This window comes from Tasmannia lanceolata, unplaced genomic scaffold, assembly GCF_043159265.1.
Source record: "Tasmannia lanceolata isolate RefF3 unplaced genomic scaffold, GAP_Taslan_0.1 ptg000019l, whole genome shotgun sequence".
NCBI classification, from domain to species: Eukaryota; Viridiplantae; Streptophyta; class Magnoliopsida; order Canellales; family Winteraceae; genus Tasmannia; species Tasmannia lanceolata.
The window spans coordinates 9945634-9963194 of NW_027518696.1; the positions used below are offsets into that span (position 1 = coordinate 9945634).

Below are 17561 nucleotides of genomic sequence, written 5' to 3' on the forward strand. Positions count from 1 at the left end.
TCGACTAATCGAAAGAGAGATTTGTGGGTGGTCAAAAGTAATACAAAAGGCGGATAAAAACGAGGGGAGCACTGGACAAATTAATTCATTTCAGCTACAAGCGGAACTGGGAATAGAAAATGTTTTGATGAACATTGATTTTGAATGTAAAAAACAACTTTAACCAGTCTTAAACAATCAAGTGCATCATCAAAACTATTCAGGATCATTGAAGTTGGGCTAGTTTCATTAGAATTGGCATCCAGAGGTCCAATGACATGGGTAGTATATGGAAAAAAAGAGTGTGAAGAGCTTGTGAAGCTTCAGCATTGTCCAATGGAAAAAGAAAAAAAAATTGTTCTGTGCAGAACAACATTCAGGGTAGGATAGCTGAAGCTGGATGTCAAGAAGAAGTGGTTTAGATCAGAAAGCCAATAGAAAGGATGACACTACTGGTGGGGAAAAAAGTAAGAAATCTAAAACATGACTTTGTTAAGGTAGTATTCCCAGTCCATACCTTTAATGGGTTGGAAATCCAGACTGTACAGATGATGCAAAAGCTATCCATCGAAGAAATGGAAATCGGAAGGATCAATATAAAGAAATTTGAGCTGCATCAAGTCTAAGCATGTCCGACGAATCAACATAAAGAAATTGCAACTGCATCAAGTCTAAACATGTCCAACCAGCTTCAGAAGAACAAACCAGTGCAAAGAGAATAAATGATATCTAAACCCAGCTCTGATGAAATCCCTCACGAGTTAGAAAAAAATTGCTTAGAAGGGAGCAGATACATTAGGCTTCATAGAATAAACGAAACAAGCAAGATGATAGCAAGAGTCAGAGTAGCTAGTTTATCCTCTGTAATGGGAGATTCTCCTTGGGAGAATAAGAATAATAAGCATATATAAAGAGAAGATTTATCACACGTGGGTTCAATAGTAATGAGTAAGAGTAGTTTGAGTGTCTACCATAACGGAAGGTTCCCTTGGCAGAATAATAAGTAAATATAAACAGAAGATTTGCAAAAGAAACAACTGTAATGTCAGTACTCACAATCAATGATCATCAAGAAACAACAGCAATCACACTTCACCCAGATAACAATTAGTAATATAAGCAACATCTCAGATTTCCTCCTCCTACAATGCAATATGTACACTTCTTTCCCTTCATGATCTTAAAAGGAATCAAATTGCTTCAGTTTCATCCACTGTTAAAACGCGGTTGAAATTCACGAAAGCATATCCACAAATCCTAGTCGACTCAGTTGACTTGGCTAAGCACTCAGTTGATGTGATCATACCTCGGGAGAGTCAAAGAAATTTTGAGGAAAAGTCCACAGCCAAAGGTAAAAGGAAGTCGAGTAGGGGAAGTCCACGATGATGTAGGGGAGTTTTAAAACTATGGTTTCACTAAACTAAATTCATATTTTGTGATTATGAGAAACATATCCAAATGTATAGAAGATGTAACACTCCAAACCAGAACCGCAATTATTATGAGAAAGATATGAAAATGTATAGAAGATCTAAAACTTCAAACAAGAACAGCAATTATCCTTACAAATCATTAAACAAAATCAGCTACTTGAGCATTAAGTAACTAGTAGGAAAGCAAGAAAATGCATTACCACTATGAAGCAGAATTGTTTTTAACAGAAACACATGATCATTCAGAAATAAAACCCTAATTAAAGAAACCCTAAACAGCAATCCTTCTAATTCCATCTTTCATCCTTTACTGTTCCTCTTCTGTCCCCGTCCCGGAACCTCCTCCGCTCTTATTGTTATGCTTCTTCGCATACCTCTGGTTCCTCAGAAATTTCGGATCCATCTAACAAAAATAAAATAAAATAGAATCAGACCCAAAAATCAATGAAAAACAAAACTCAAAAAATAGAAGAAAAGTTCATGGAAAACTTCGGATCAACCCACAAATCCATGAAAAATCACAAAACCCACCAGTTAAAAAACCCAGAATACAAAACCCATATTATAGAAAATTCCAGCAATAAAATAAAATTACAGAAAATAAAACCAAAATAAGAGAAAATTTGAAAAGGAAATACCCCTTTGGTGGAGGTGTATTTCTGCTTCCTGGGTTTCTTGATTCCGTTCCTGTGATTCTTGTAAGACTGATTATGGGCCGTGTGGTTCTTCGATTTCGCCATTGCTCTGAAATAAAAGGAAAGGAAAGGAAAGGAAAACAGAAAACGAGTATTTTGGGAGGAAAAAACTCAGTAAGATGGTATAAATAAGACGATGGAAGGGAAAAATAAGAGAAATGGATGGTAATAATACCTGAGAGACGAGGAGAAGTTTTTTCAGATTAGGGTTAGGGTTTTAATGGGTGAGAGAGAGAGAGAGAGAGAGAGAGAGAGAGAGAGAAGAAAGTCATTTATATGGCTCTTCAAACCCTAGCTCTTTCTACGAAGGTGGTCTTTTTGTTATATGAAATTACTGAAATATCCCTGTCTTTTGTCAATTGACCATAACGAGGCTTCCTTTTTTAATTGACCAAAATACCCTTTAAATTTGCTTAGATTTGATTACTTGTCAAATAAACTTCTCAGGGTAGTTTGGTCATTTTACGGAGCTACCAAATATTTGTAGGTTATTGCCTGGTTGAGTGAAGTTAGGGGGGCACTTGTTCACCAATCCCGACCATTTATGCCCTAGAATTTGTTCTGAAGGTGCCATGTACCAAAATTCTCCCCATTTGGACGATTCTCTAATTTGTGGGTTGTGGCCTTTACATGTATTGAGTCGAGAACTGATTATTGGACTCAAATTGTGTTTAATTTTGATTGCAATAATCAATTTTGGACTCAAAATCGGTTCTCAAAATCCAAAAGGTAAAGAGCCTTACGAGTGCAGATACCATTTCACTAAGCACATATAAGTGCCAAATCATTAGTTCTCATTCAAAGGGAATCACTAATCAATATTTCATACAAGAATTGCATTTGTTGAATATGAACTTTCTTATGATCTTCAATTAGAAGATAGAAATGGCTTGGGAGGTACTTGCAAGTCTTCAACGCTTCCTTCCAACATTTCCACCACTTCACTCATCGAAGGTCGATTTGCTGAATCCATCTGTATACACCATAGACCCACTAAGATCATCTTTCTTGCAGTCTCGTTCTCAGCCTCCGTCACAGATTCTCCAAGTCCGATGTCACCATGTTGATCAATGCGATCATAAATCCAGTGCGGAAAATATATTTCGCTGATATTATCAACTCCTACATCAATGTTCTTTCTTCCTCCCACCATTTCTAACACCATCATTCCGTAGCTATAAACATCCGACTTGTATGAGACTCCTCCAAAGTTCCTACAATACACTTCTGGCGCCATATAACCTGCAGTCCCTCTGGCATTGGGCATCGAAATAATACTCTCCTTTGTTGGGCATAGCTTAGCTAGTCCGAAGTCGGAGATCTTCGGGAAAAAATCTTGGTCTAGAAGAATATTGTGAGGCTTAATGTCAAGATGTAAAATGCGTGTGCTACATCCACGGTGTAAGTAATCGAGCCCTCGAGCAATGCCAAGCGCGATTTGGTATAGCTTTTCCCATCCCAAAGGTTGCAATGTTCTTGGTTTCTCGGCAAAGATGAACTTGTCAAGAGATCCATTGGGCATGAACTCGTAGATGAGAGCTCTTATGGACCCTTCAAAGCAGAAGCCCAATAAACTAACAATATTAATATGGTAAGTCCTGCCAATACTGGCAACCTCGTTAATGAAGTCTTCTCCGCTACCCTTGGGTTCACTCAAGACCTTAACAGCGAAAGGCCGGCCATCGGGAAGCTTCCCTTTGAACACACCGCCATAACCTCCTTGGCCTAATTTATCTTTGAAGGAGTTAGTCATGTTTTTGAGTTCTGAATATCTGAATCTTTTGGGAAGAAGAGACTCATAATTCTCTATAAAGGCCTCAACGTCTCCAGTCTTACTTTTCTTCAAGCAGACGATTAGTGAGAGTAACATTCTGCGGAGAAAGAAGAGGTTTTGAACTACTGCGGCCACGACCATCCCACCAATGGCAATCAATGCAACTGTGAGAAAAGAAAGAGGATGGCAAAGATTCTAAATCATGAGCGGTAAGAACTATTGTTTTAAAATCAAAGAGTCCGGGAGAGTTTGAGAGGTTCACCAATTGGAAGGCGAAAGGTTACTATCGGGAGTGAAAGGTGAGTTTCTTCTTTTGGTCTTTCTGCAGATTCAGGTGTGCAAGATCAAAGTCCAAATAGGAGAACCAATAGCCAGACCTTAATAACTTGCTAACAAATTTGCTAAAGAATGTGAGTTGAAGACAAGTGTAAAATATAGAAGGTGCCAATCTTAGAAAAAGATGTTGAAGTATAAATGGTTAAATAACACCAACTCTGACTGCTTTAGTTTTTAGAGTAATTGGTTACTTCATATGGTATCAGAGCCACTGCCGAGCTGCAGTGTATATATGACCCCAGAGGGTCTGATGTACTTCACATGGGAAGGATTGAACGGACATGATTGCCACCGTATGCTGCAACTTGCTGTCTCATGCAAATAAAAAGGGCGCATTTATCATTTCCCTAAAGAAAATCCATGTGTAAGCTAACCCAAAATGTGCGGCCACATGTGCCACATGTAGGCCAACACAAAAATGAGGGTCCACACATGAGGAGAATATGTCGAAGTATAAATGATTAAATAACTCCGACTCTTATAGCTTAAGCTTTTGGAGTAATTGGTTATTTCACATGTTATAATAGCCATTGGGCCAGGGGCATGTCTTGGGTTAAAAACCTAATAAGCCCCTTGACATTCCCAAAAAGAGAGAGAGAGAGAGAGAAAAACTTATGTGTATGGCTAACCTAAAAAGAGGGTCCAGGTGTGCCATGTGTAGGGCAACCCAAAAAAAAGGGGCCACACGTGAGGGGAGTGTTGAAGTATTAGTTATTAAATAATGCCGACTCTGACAGCTTAATCTTTTGGAGTGATTGGTTGTTTCACAAGGGAAAGTGATATCTTAGCCCCCCTTTTCTTCCTTAGGCTACCCACTCTAGTGTATTTGTGACCATGGCTTTAAATTTCGACCGAAATATGACAGCTTAAGCTTTTGGAGTGATTGGTTGTTTCACAAGGGACAGTGATATCTTAGCCCCCCTTTTCTTCCTTAGGCTACCCACTCTAGTGTATTTGTGACCGTGGCTTTAAATTTCGACCGAAATCTGACAGCTTAAGATTTTGGAGTGATTGGTTGTTTCACTAGGGAAAGTGATATCTTAGCCCCCCTTTTTCTTCCTTAGGCTACCCACTCTAGTGTATTTGTGACCATGGCTTTAAATTTCGGAATTGCCAATACCTGAAATGGTACTAGATTTCGACTGAAATTTTGTCCGAAATGTTGTGTTTTTATAATTTCGCCCGAAATTTTAAGAAATTCAATCCAAAAGTCTCATTTTTTTAATTATATATCTATTTTCCCGAAATTTCAACCAAAAGTACCAAAATTTGTTATTAAATAAAGAGAATAGTGTTTCTAAGCTCGAGCTCAGATAGCTTATCTGAGCTTGAGCGTCAAAAACTCATGTGGGCCCATGTTTTTGGGGGATCCAAAGCATTCATTTTGAAAAGCCCTATCATGGATAGGGTGTCCACAAAAAATCAGCTCCATTGGATCATCCTAATCCTTAAATTCGTGCCAAATTTCAAAATTTCAGTTTCAGTGAGGGAAACTGAAATTTAAAACCATGCTCGTACCTACTCTTTTTACAGTATAAAGGGTAGGGTCTAGGGGAAGAAAGAGGCAAATAAGTCATTTCCCCTCTAGTATACCTTCTTGAAGACGTCTAATGTACTTGCGATGCCTTCCGGCCCTAGAAACGTAAAATGGAAAGTGTTAGTTGGGTTGAAATACGGTTCAAACCCAGAGCTAAAGTTTAGCCCACCATCTCTTACTGAGTTCAAATACAATTCATACCGCTCTAATGCCTGTTGATCTAAATCGTCACAGAGAAGACCAGTGCAGTTCCCACAATAATCAAGCATCCGCATCTCTCCCTCCACAAACGTATATGACCGCTTAGTTTTAGTATCATAGAACACGGGTGTAAGAGGCTGTGAAGAAGAAGAAGAAGGGCTATTAAAGAAAAAGGTCATGTTTTTGTTCTCCTCTAAGAGAGGCATGGAGTAGTTATTGCCGTGGTTCATACAGAGGCGAATGGGGAGGGACGAATTTATCAAATTGCCATTGAGGAAAGTGAGGAGGAGGAGGAGGATGAGGAAGAAGAGGAGGCGAGAATGGTGGTGAGACATGAGGGCGTGCTACAGAATGAAAGGAAAGAGAGATTGAAGAAGCAATTTCTTTTTTCCCTGCTGAAATATAAGTATGAAGGGTCCCCTTGGATACAACAAAAACCAGGAAAGTAGAACGAAAGATCCCATATTTTTCCTTCAAACACCATTGATGCTGTGGTCTTGTACGTCTCTGACTAAGCTGGTGTTAGTCAAAGTTCAATTTTGTGACATGTACCTTGTTTTATGAGTTCCATTTTCCAAGTTGAATCTTTCAACGCGTAAGAGCAAATTTTATTTGGACATGTGTGAAACATGGTGTGAACAATCTCACGAGAGAGTAGTTGTATTGCCGGAGGATTATTTTTTTGTTCATGGCATATAATAAAATAGTTATTTTAGTACAGAAATAGATCATCTAAGTACAGATAGTACTAAAAGTTATTTCAGAACTTTGAACGATCGAGCACTTGACCTTTTTCTGATAGAAAAAAAGAAAAAAGAAAAAAAGAAGGGCTTAACTTGAAGTATATTCCCTACATGCTACTAACAAGGTTAGAACTTAGAATTCATAGCACACATAATCATTTGCAGTTTGCACCGCTTAAGATGGTTTGGAGATATCCAACGTAGGCCTTTGGATGTTCAGGTGAGAAAAGAAGACTCGTGCTAAATTGATGGAGTAAAAAGAGGCAGGGGCAGACCTAAAACAACTTGGGTAGAAACAGTGAGGAAAGACTTGATAGCTAGGAACATAGTAGAACTAGGATTAGAGCCGGGTAGATTCCTTTCACCTTCTTCATGAATTTTTTTTAAAGGATTCTTTTAGCCGACCCCAACTAGTTTGGGACAAAGGATTTGTTGAGTTGAGTTATAATCATTTGCAGTTTATTAACATTGATAATTATCTCGATACTTGCAGTGCCTTAAATTTTCAAAATTTACAAAGAACTGTTCACAATGTTGGTACCCTTCAAATGGATATTCCATGCTTCCAGGCATCCCATAGAACATACAAATCGGCAATTTTTTTTGTTAGCTGAAAGTAAAGCAAGCAATCATGTTTCATCAGTCGAGATTACAAACAACATATTTCCTAAAATAATATTTGACCAGTAAGCATGGAGGCATCTACTAGCCGTGGAATTGCCTTAATTTTTTCACGATGCAGAGGAATCCAGTGTAGTTTAAATAACTCACATTGTACAGAAAGCATTATTATCCAGCAGAATATTTATTACTCAAGGGGAGTAATAACAGTGAATTCATCATATGAAGTGACAAAACAAACTGGTTTTATTGCTCAAATTACAATGCCATTATAAATTTACGTTTAGGCCCGGTTTGTTTTGAATTTTGAGAACCAATCGCGAATCTAAATCTGATTATTTCAAATTTATGTTGGTTTAAGGCGCTGTTTGTTTTGGATTTTGAGAACTGATTGTGAATCCAAAACTGATTATTGGACCGACAACTAAACACAATTTTGAGTGCAATAATCAGTTTTAGACTCACAATTGGTTCTCAAAATCCAAAACAAACAGGGCCTTGTCTGGTAATGCATAGTTTGGGCCACTAAGTTAGGATTCGATAGACCTGGCAAACGGGTGGGCCATGCCGGGTTTCACCCGACTCGAACGGGTCCGGGTAAAAAATGGCCCGGAATTTTACGGGTCACTAATTGGGGGACCCGAACTCCACCCGTACGGGCCGGGTCAAATTTCAAACAGGTCACTAACTAGTGACCCGGACCCGTAAAATACAGGCGGGCCGGGTGGACCCGCAGGTCCGGGCCACTTTTTGCCCCGTCTAGGATTCGATGACAGTATTCAATATTGGGTCCAACTTGGTTCTGGTGCCATCACGAACGAACATGATTAGCCCTTAGTAAAATCAATGGTTTAACTTCATCCAATCGAGGTGGGACCCATGCCCACAAAGAACTATAAGCTAATTGACCAAAATAACCTCATTTCCGCCGAATACCCTTCTCCATTTCAATTCCATTCTTACCCTCTTCCCCAAACCAATAACTCGCCCTCCGATGCAGAAGAAGCTCCTCTCATGGCAAACCCTAACCCTAATTGCCCCTTCTCATTACTATCCCCCATCCTTCCTACTTAGCTCTCGCTCCTTTAACCACTCTCCATCTCCCCCTAGCGAAACCTATGATCCTCCCTTTTCCCCTCTTTCCAAAACCCTAAAATCAAAGGAAAGAATCCCCACACTCAATTCTGAGATAGATAAAAATATTCCATTCCAGTCCGATCTTCCCTTCGATTTCCGTCATTCTTACTCGGAAACCGACCCGTCGATCAAGCCGATAGGGTTCCGGGAGCCGCCGCGGTTTTCTCCGTTCGGGCCGGGAAGGTTGAATCGGAAATGGAACGGAGTTTCGGCCCCGGCCGTAGGTGTTTCGGATCGGGACAAGGTTTCGGAGGAGAGAGAGTCGGTGTTGGGGGATCCGCTGATGGAAGAAGAAATTGAAGAACTGGTGGAACGGTACCGGCATAATGATTGCTCTCGTCAGATCAATCTAGGTTTTCCTCTTCTTCTTCTTCTTCTTATAGGTTTTTTTTTTTACTTCCTGTAAATAAGAGTATGAAAATTATACAATGTTACTTCCATTAGCAAAAATTGCATTTTTTCTGAAAAGTCATTTTAAGTTTCAATGCCCTAACATTAGGTTTTAAAGTCATTTTGGGTTTTATTTTTGAATGGTATTTTGGGTTTTTTTTTTGGATTGGGAAAACTGAGAATGTAGGAAAAAACAGAAAATACAGCAAAAATGTAGGAAAATAAGTAATTCCTTTGAATCTCACCTTGGATAGAAGGAAATGGGTGATTTGTGCATGTTATTGTGGTGTATATGGGATAGTTAGAGTGTAGTTATTATGTGGTTATGGTTAGTTTAGGCTTGTGGGGGTTAGTTATTGGTTATATGTTTTGTAAGTGGGTAGATGGGTTTCTGATGTGGCACTACCTTTTGCTTGTATTTAAGAAGAGCATTCTAATGAAAATGCAGAGATTTTTTTTTTTTTTTTAAAGATTAAAAATGCTGAGAATTTGCAACCAAAACAGTAACTTATGCTTTAGGAGAGTCATGTTTCCTCTCGAATTGAACTGTTTGGAGGTCTGGTTGCCTCAAATCAACCCTTCCGTCTCTTTTTCTATCTTTTTCTTTTTATTTATCTGTGTTACAGCCAATTAGGCATGCAAAGTGTCAAATAGTGTCGAACTTAGATATCGAGCATGAAAAAATAACCAAACATGGACATCTTCAACCACGGTTTAGGGTTTTGGGATATAAAATAAACCCAATACATGAAACATGAACAGAATTTCTTAGACGGAATTTCCGAAACCCTGTCTGGAGTTTTCCAGAATTCCGAACAAAAAATTCTGTTGGGTCGTTTATTTTTTGAGTCCATTCTGAAATGGGGTATTCTAGAAATCCTGCTTGGAATGGAATGGAATGGAATTGGCAACTAAGGTGCTGATAAATACAAAAGTCACAACCATTGAGCATCTTACATGTTTGATCAATAGACATTTTTCCTGTTGGATGTGGACCATTGACCATGTTTCTAACTGTCCTTTCAAGGAAAACCATTGACCATGTTTCTAACTGTCCTTTCAAGGAAAAGATGGTTATGGTTCCCGTGTCACGGTGTGATTTTGTACCATGGGCCATATTAGGGCCCACTATATCATTGACAGAGATCATCTTATAATTAACACCAAATAGATTCAAACTGGTAAGGCCACTAAATGGTGTTAAGGAGTGTGAATCATTGTGATCTCTCCATGTTGGAGTCACTGCAATGGCCCCTCTGAATCCTGCTATGGTTTTTGCATTCCATGTTGTGTAACTCTCGATTGGTTGTTGTTTCATTTGTGTAGTTACTAGTGTTTAAGTTTAAACTGTAATCTTTGTTAGGAAAGTGTGGAGTAACACACAACATGTTGGATGACATTCACAACCATTGGAAGAGAGCTGAAGCTGTGAGGATCAAGTGTCTGGGAGTGCCAACCCTTGACATAGACAATGTCTGCTTCCACCTTGAGGTTTTTAATTGCAGACCTTATCCATTAAATAGCTTTCTAAATAACTCCATTGCTTTTAATGAGATCATTTTACTCAATCATTAGCAGCTTCGTTGCAGGACAAGACGGGGGGAAAGATTATCTATCGACAAATCAATATCCTCCTCCTGTACCGGGGCAGGAACTATGATCCCAAGCAAAGGCCGACTGTCCCCTTGATGTTGTGGAAACCTTATGTGCCCATCTACCCAAAGCTTGTAAAGAATATTGCTGATGGCCTAACCTTTGAGGAAACGAAGGAGATGAGGAACAGAGCATTGAATGCTCCTGCTCTCATGAAGCTCAGTAAGTTGATTTGGTGATCTTAATCTATTTTACATGTGCTTTTTAAATTCTGTTTGTAGTCGGCGTCAGAACTCATAGTTAATTTTCTGTGTTTTTATCTTTATTTTAAAATGTGGGCATGTCCATAACTACTACTACTGTCATTTCCAAATTCTGGTTGGTATACAATAAGTGCCTTTCTAGCTACTAGGAAGTTTACATTTTGCTTTATTTTCCATAGCGATAAGCGATGACATGATATGGATGCATGATACATGATGACTGGTGTTTATGATGAGCAGCTAGGAATGGTGTGTATGTGAATGTGGTAGATAAAGTGAGGGAGGCCTTCAAAACTGAAGAAGTGGTGAGACTCGACTGCAACCATGTGGAAACTAGTGACTGCAAGAGGATCGGTGTGAAGCTAAGGGTACAATATGTATTTTAAAATATTCCCATTTTGATATTTTAAAATTTCATGATTTTCACTTTCAAGTCATCAGGCAATTTTTCATTGCTCAGTAGCTCTATCTCACATCTTCTGAATAATCGAGAACTACAGTACCTCAGTAATGTAATTTTGTCGACAGCAGTTTAATTGGTCTTTTGACCTCAATTTTACCCAATTCTTTCCTTTTTATTTTCAATCAATGCAGGATTTGGTGCCTTGTGTTCCTATCTTATTCAAGAATTGTCAGATTGTCATCTGGAGGGGAAAGAATTTCCAGGATTTTACCAATTCAAAGCTCCTTGACTAGGCTAGAGGCTTCATCAATAGGCGTAGAGACTGTTCTATGAATTCGAAATCAGTTCCAGCTCTTAGTGAGTCGAGTTGTCATTTAATACCAGGAATCAACAGGCCCACAGAAGAAAAAAAGGCCAAGAAAAATGGCTGATGAATTCATTTGTCCCACTGTGAGTATTCTGATAGCAATCCTAGGCAACAAATGTAGAAGGGCAGCTCAAATTTGATGGGGGACTTTATCAGAGTAAAAGCAGAGCTTCTCTGAACAGCAAGAAGTGACGAAAATGGTTTGAACTTTCAACTTTTATCTTCCAGCAACATCAATTGGCCATTGATGAGTGGCAACGGTGCATGGTTTCTAAGCATGCTGAGACTATGCGAGCTCTTAGCACCGGTGGAAGAAGCTCATCTTCATTGAGGAAATGTTATCTTATGATTCTGGTGTGTTAATGGCGTGAACTTTATGTTAAGACAGAATCTATTAAAAGAGTACTGTGAATGTGGTGAATGTCACCATATATGACACCGATGATTAATGGTGTTTTACTTATTAAATCATAAGATGAATGTATCAGATGCAGCATTTACTGCCAATTGAGAACATTTGAAATACTAACAATGGCTTAAACATCGGCAGGTACTATTATAATCACATAACATGTTATGACATTTTTTATCAGAAACATTAAAATCATAGTATAAATCCAAGCTATTTAGTCTAAGATATTGAAGAGTTTTTGGGAAGTTTAGTGTGTTTTGTTATACCCATTGCAATTGCCTATTGGGTAATGGTGGTGGGGTGCCTGGTATACTGTAGTGGCCTTAGTCTCATACTCTCATGTCAAAGAGGGTTCCCTCCTGCTTGATGAAGGTATGCAAACAACCAATGGTCAGTATGTTCAGGGAGAACACTAAGAGAAGAGAAGCTGTACACTGTTCCTGTTTCAAAGAATTCTTAATTGTGTTGATGATGTTAGCCTCTGCAATGTTCCAAAAGGATCTGTGGAAAAAAGCTTTGTAATTTGTTAGGTCGTGGAACTTTTAGGTGGTCCATAGATTTCACATTCTCCCATATTCTCTCTTTGGTGACCTTCTCTATACATTCCGAAGTTTATTGTTGGTAGGGCTGCAACTCGAGCCCGGTAAAACCCGACCCGCATCGACCCGACCTGAAAATAGCTTGGGTCGGGTTCAGGTTTCATGGGTTTCGGGTCGAGCCGGGTTCAGCATTCAAAAGCCCGCATGAATCTCGGGTCGAGCCGGGTTTGAAGGGGCCCGGCCCGACCCGACCCGACCCGACCCGAGTTACATAAGTTATAGTGTGTACATTTTTTTCTATTGTTAGTTAAAAGTTAAAGGGATAATTACATTTACACCCCCTCTAGTTTCTGACACATCCACTTCCACCCCTATAGTTTAAAACGTGACAAATACACCCTTGTAGTGTTTGGATTCGGGTAGGGGCCCACATTATTTGGATGATCCAAAGCGTTCATTTGATGGGTCCTGACATAGATATGGTGTGCCCAAAAAATCAGCTCCATCGGATCATCCTAACCCTTCAATCTATGGACGAACCTTCAGCTGAGGGGGCAAACCTTAAACAAATTGAAACTACAGGGGTGTATTTGTCACGTTTTAAACTATAGGGGTGGAAGTGGATGTGTCAGAAACTAGAGGGGGTGTAAATGTAATTATCCCAAAGTTAAAAGTGAAAACCCACGCACCCACTGTTACTGTATGTGAGTGTAATTTTCTGCTTCTATGAGTTGAGTTGATTCAAGTGTTTGATTCAGCATTGTTTGATCGTAATTACAACATTGTTTGATTACAGCATTGTTTGATTCAAGTGTGATGTGAGTGTAATTACATCATTGTTTGATTCCAGTGTAATGTGAGTGTAATTTCTGCTTCTATGAGTTGAGTTGCCTTGCCAAACAAGAATTTTCCTTAAAAATTTGCGTCAACGTGAAAAAACCCGACCCGACCCGAACCGACCCAAGATTTATCATGGGTAGGGCCGGGTTTGGGAATCGTGGGTTTTCCGAAAAAAAACCCGACCCGAGATATTTCTCGGGTAGGGTTGGGTTCTCCAAAACCCGACCCGCCCGACCCGAGTTGCAGCCCTATTGTTGGCGTGACTTTCTCATTTTCTATGGGATTTGGTATTTTTTTTTTTTTTTTGATAGGTAAGCTGGGGTTAGGCAAGACCCCTACCAGATATCATTGATAAGAAAAAATGTAAGAAACAATTAGGGGGGCTTAGAAGCCAACAGTCTCAAAGGGATGCAAGAATCCCGTTGGAAACCAAAAGAATAAAAAAGATACAAAAGAAGATTACAGCCTGGTGTAGGGGTTCCAATTCGGTCTTCGTAACCATATATGGGTGACCATCGCTTGTGGGAATGAAAGTAATTCTATTAAAAAAAGTTCAGTCTAATGTGTACTACCCACATGTTCTATTTAATGACTTAATTCACTATTTTTTAAAAGTAATTCTTTGGCAAAATCGTGATTCTTGATGACTAATTGGAATATATTTTTTAGGAGAAATTATATGATGGTTGGCAATGAAAACACGTGTAGTCTAAAAAAAGTAGGTACGGCCCACTTTTTTTTATGATCCAAACCGTTCATCTGTTTGGGCACAACGTAAATAGGGTGTGCCCCAAAAATCATTTCCATAGGATGATCCTAACCCTCCGATCTGAACTGATCTGAATATGGAGATTTCCAAAAAACATTTATAGAATTTCTACAGATCGGAGGGTTAGGATCATCCTATGGAAATGATTGTTGGGGCACAACCTATTTACATTGTGCCCAAACATATGAACGGTTTGGATCATCAAAAAAAAGTGGGCCGTACCTACTTTTTTTGACTTCACGTGTTTTCACGGCCACCCATCATATAAATTCTCTGTTTTGGTATTCTAAATATGACCCCACTCATCACAGAGAAAATTGATCTACCCATCTTACTCTCCTCTCACCACGTGCATGTCACGTGCCAACAGCTGTGGTTTTTGTCATTTCAATTCATTCACATGCTGGGCCGCTCTTGCACTGTTTTTTTAAAAGCTTGCGTGGATGTAAAATTATATTTTTTATATAATAATTTTTTAACGTAAAGATATTTTTTAATACCACCGATATAATCTTCTCAAATGTTTCCATTTTATAAATGGAACTTTTGAACGCACTCCCTCTATTCAATAATGACACTCTTTCTTTATTACAATTTCTAATAAGCTATTAAGGGATGTTATACTTCTCAGAAAGTAGGGGTGCAACTTGGGTCAGGTTCAACCCGAACCCGAATTTGGGTTGGGTTCGGTTTGGGTTCGGTTTTTTTTAAAATCGGGTTGGGTTGGGTTGGGAAAAACCAACCCGAATTGGAAACCGGGTTGGGGTGTTGGGCAACCCGACCCGACCCGAAACCCGATTTTTAAATCTAATATGTATAAAATCTTTACTTTTATGTTTGTTTTGTCATTATATAACTCAAATCTGAAAAGAAATAAAAAATTTGGTGAAAGTTGTCCTAATTAATCCTCTTGTTGGGGACTAGGATGAGATGGAAATACAAAAATAAAATGGAGAAATCAAACAAATGGTGAAATCGGGTTGGGTCAGGTTGGGTCCAATCGGGTTGGGTCGGGTCGGGTTGGAAAAATGGGTTCCTTGGGTCGGGTTGGCCTCAACCCGACCCGAGTTGCACCCCTATCAGAAAGAAATCATCAGCAAATCAAGTTAATGAAGTGAGGAGTGTCATTGTAAAAAAAAAAAAACAGAGTGCAATTATCATTTTCCTTTGTATATTAAAATTTAATTGTGGATTATAAAAAGGGGAGTGATAAATTGACCCCCTATGTGTCTCTGTGTCTCCTATCTCTCTAACCCAGAGGTGAGAGAAAGAGACATCGGGGTCGATTTAATATATATGCGGGTCGATTTATCACTGACCTTATAAAAATTATATTACATTTTTACGAGCCAAAACTTAGAAATAGTAGGTATTTAATAGCTATAAAGAAATTTATCTCAGAGTATTGAGATATTCACTTGTCTGAGGTACAAAATGGCAATATAAAAATCTACATTTATAACGTTTTAAATAACGTCGTGGTAGGAATTCTAGACTGAAGGGAGCCCATGCAAAAAAGAGGTGAAAGGGCTCTTCCATTAGTTGCACATCACCATCATGCATTAATAACTGCTGAAAAGTCAAACATGATGGGGATTTGCAGCCAATGGGGGAGCCCTCTCACCTCTCTTTAGCAGCAAGGGCTCCCTTCAGTTTAGACTTCCTCTAATATAATATAGATAGATTTATAGGTGAATGTGATCCTCGACGGTTCATCTTGTACGTGATCTTGATTACTTGTTATAAACCACCAATCCTATAAAAAAAGTGGTCGAGCAGAAAACCATATGCGACTATGATAGGAGGGTAATAATCTTTGAATTAATTTTATGATCTTATTCACGTTTCACCCCTTTTTCTCGACTGAGCCACCCGTTCTAGTGTATTTAGTTCTGCTGTTTTTATATTGCAAGTGGGTGGCTCCGAGGACCTCTACCATAGTTTTATAAATGAAGAAACAGTTACAAGCGGAAGTAGAGATACTACCATGGCACATGTAGTATCTCTACTAGTGCCAAGGTATAGAAGTCTGTCTTTTGTCGCCAGCCGATTTTGGAGAGCTTGCCAAAGACTGAATGCGTGCTTCGGAATGTGTCCAGTAAACCATATGGTGGTGCTCCAAAGACTGGGTTTGATGGCTGGTTCAGATAGAATTGTAGGCACTTTTTGTGCTAAATTTTCCATCAGTAGTTGGTTTCCAGATTGGAATATTTTCAGTGCTCGGGAGATGGATAACTGTATCAATGATTTGCTTTTAACTCTGCAAGGTGAGGGCTTTCGAAAATGGGGTCCCATTTTCCTTTCACAAGCAGCTGATCGATGGTTGCCTGTTGGAAAATAGAAGTGATGATAGATCCAATGGAGATTTGGTCAACAGCCGGGCCATTAGGATGCCAAGGTTGGTTCCAGAAATCAATCCCTTCACCATTGCCAATGGCATAGCAAGTGACCATGATTCCGACAGTAGTGATTAGTATTGACATAATAGAAGTAAGTGGGTCGATCAAGTGTCCGAACTCTTAAGGAAAAATCATTATTGATGGTCTCAGACCATAGATATTGATAGATTGAACTGCCATCTATTTGTTGAACAGACAGATCAGCCGAAAAAACTATAACTGTACTTAGCAATGAAACACTGGGAAAAACCTGACCTTGGAGGATGCTGAGAAATTCCCAAGAAGGGTGGCTCGGCATTTTCATTGTCCAGATATTCTTCTTCTTGTTGTCAATTTGGCCCCCTGTGTAAAGCAACTAAAAGCAAATCAAATAAAACAAATTACATGGTAAAAAATGCTTATATTTATAGTTCTCAATACCGACATGATTCATAAATATCTAAAGGTTATAATAGTAGGTATTATAAAAGGACTGTTTGTGTGATGCCTATGTTTAAGAAACATACTACGCCCACCTTGTTCAAACATCCAAACCATTCTTTTATTGGGCTTCAATATAAATAGGCTATTGATCTTCGCACTACCATGTTTTGATAATGGCCGAACTCAACTCAACTTTTCTTTTTTATTTTACTGCTTAGAGCTTTTGGACCTGTAACAAACAAGAAAAGTAACATTCACCGACGGTCATGGTGCATATGCCAATGAACATCGGTGTATCTTATAAATAGACAAGTGAGTTCGGCCCATTAACAAATCATGGTACTGAGTAGCCTATAAATAGGATGCACGCCAAAATTCATCTCGATGATCCTAACCCTCTAATCTATAAAGGCTTCTTAACCTATAAATAGGATGCAAGCCAAAATTCATCTAGATGATCCTAACCCTCCGATCTGTAGAGACTTCTTTGTTGTGGCATACGTGCAACTGCCCGCTACATTTTAAAAAATACATGCAACTATGTATGGACATCATAAAAAAAAAATAAAAAATCTATAAAAAGATGGATCAATGGCCCGATCACCTCTACAGGGCACATTTATGGCACAAAAATCACAATTGGGCCACCGGATGAACGGTTTAGATTATCAAACTCATCAATATGAGCCGTTGGATCACACAAATAA

At 39.0% G+C, this 17561-nt stretch overlaps 2 protein-coding genes and 1 pseudogene across 3 annotated transcripts; 1 reads left to right on the forward strand and 2 right to left on the reverse strand.

Annotated features, from left to right (window-relative positions):
* Positions 1–1451: 1451 nt before the first annotated feature.
* LOC143852754 (large ribosomal subunit protein eL29y-like) lies at positions 1452–2418 on the reverse strand. Its single transcript, XM_077362343.1, has 3 exons — positions 2283–2418; positions 2051–2156; positions 1452–1815 (listed from the first exon to the last, which is right to left on the reverse strand). Exons 2-3 carry the CDS (start codon positions 2150–2152, stop codon positions 1720–1722), a joined length of 198 nt encoding a protein of 65 aa, XP_077218458.1. The 5' UTR covers positions 2153–2156; positions 2283–2418; the 3' UTR covers positions 1452–1719.
* Positions 2419–2975: 557 nt separating this feature from the next.
* Positions 2976–4022, reverse strand: LOC143852285 (rust resistance kinase Lr10 pseudogene; annotated as a pseudogene).
* Positions 4023–8253: 4231 nt separating this feature from the next.
* LOC143852689 (RNA-binding CRS1 / YhbY (CRM) domain-containing protein) lies at positions 8254–11979 on the forward strand. Of its 2 annotated transcripts, none has more exons than XM_077362228.1 (5): positions 8254–8809; positions 10210–10337; positions 10436–10661; positions 10943–11070; positions 11297–11979. In XM_077362228.1, the coding sequence occupies exons 1-5, from the start codon at positions 8314–8316 to the stop codon at positions 11396–11398; spliced, it is 1080 nt and encodes a 359-aa protein (XP_077218343.1). In that variant the 5' UTR covers positions 8254–8313; the 3' UTR covers positions 11399–11979. The 2 variants fall into 2 exon arrangements, with proteins under 2 accessions (XP_077218343.1, XP_077218345.1); XM_077362230.1 differs by having other exon boundaries at positions 10210–10319.
* Positions 11980–17561: the final 5582 nt, after the last annotated feature.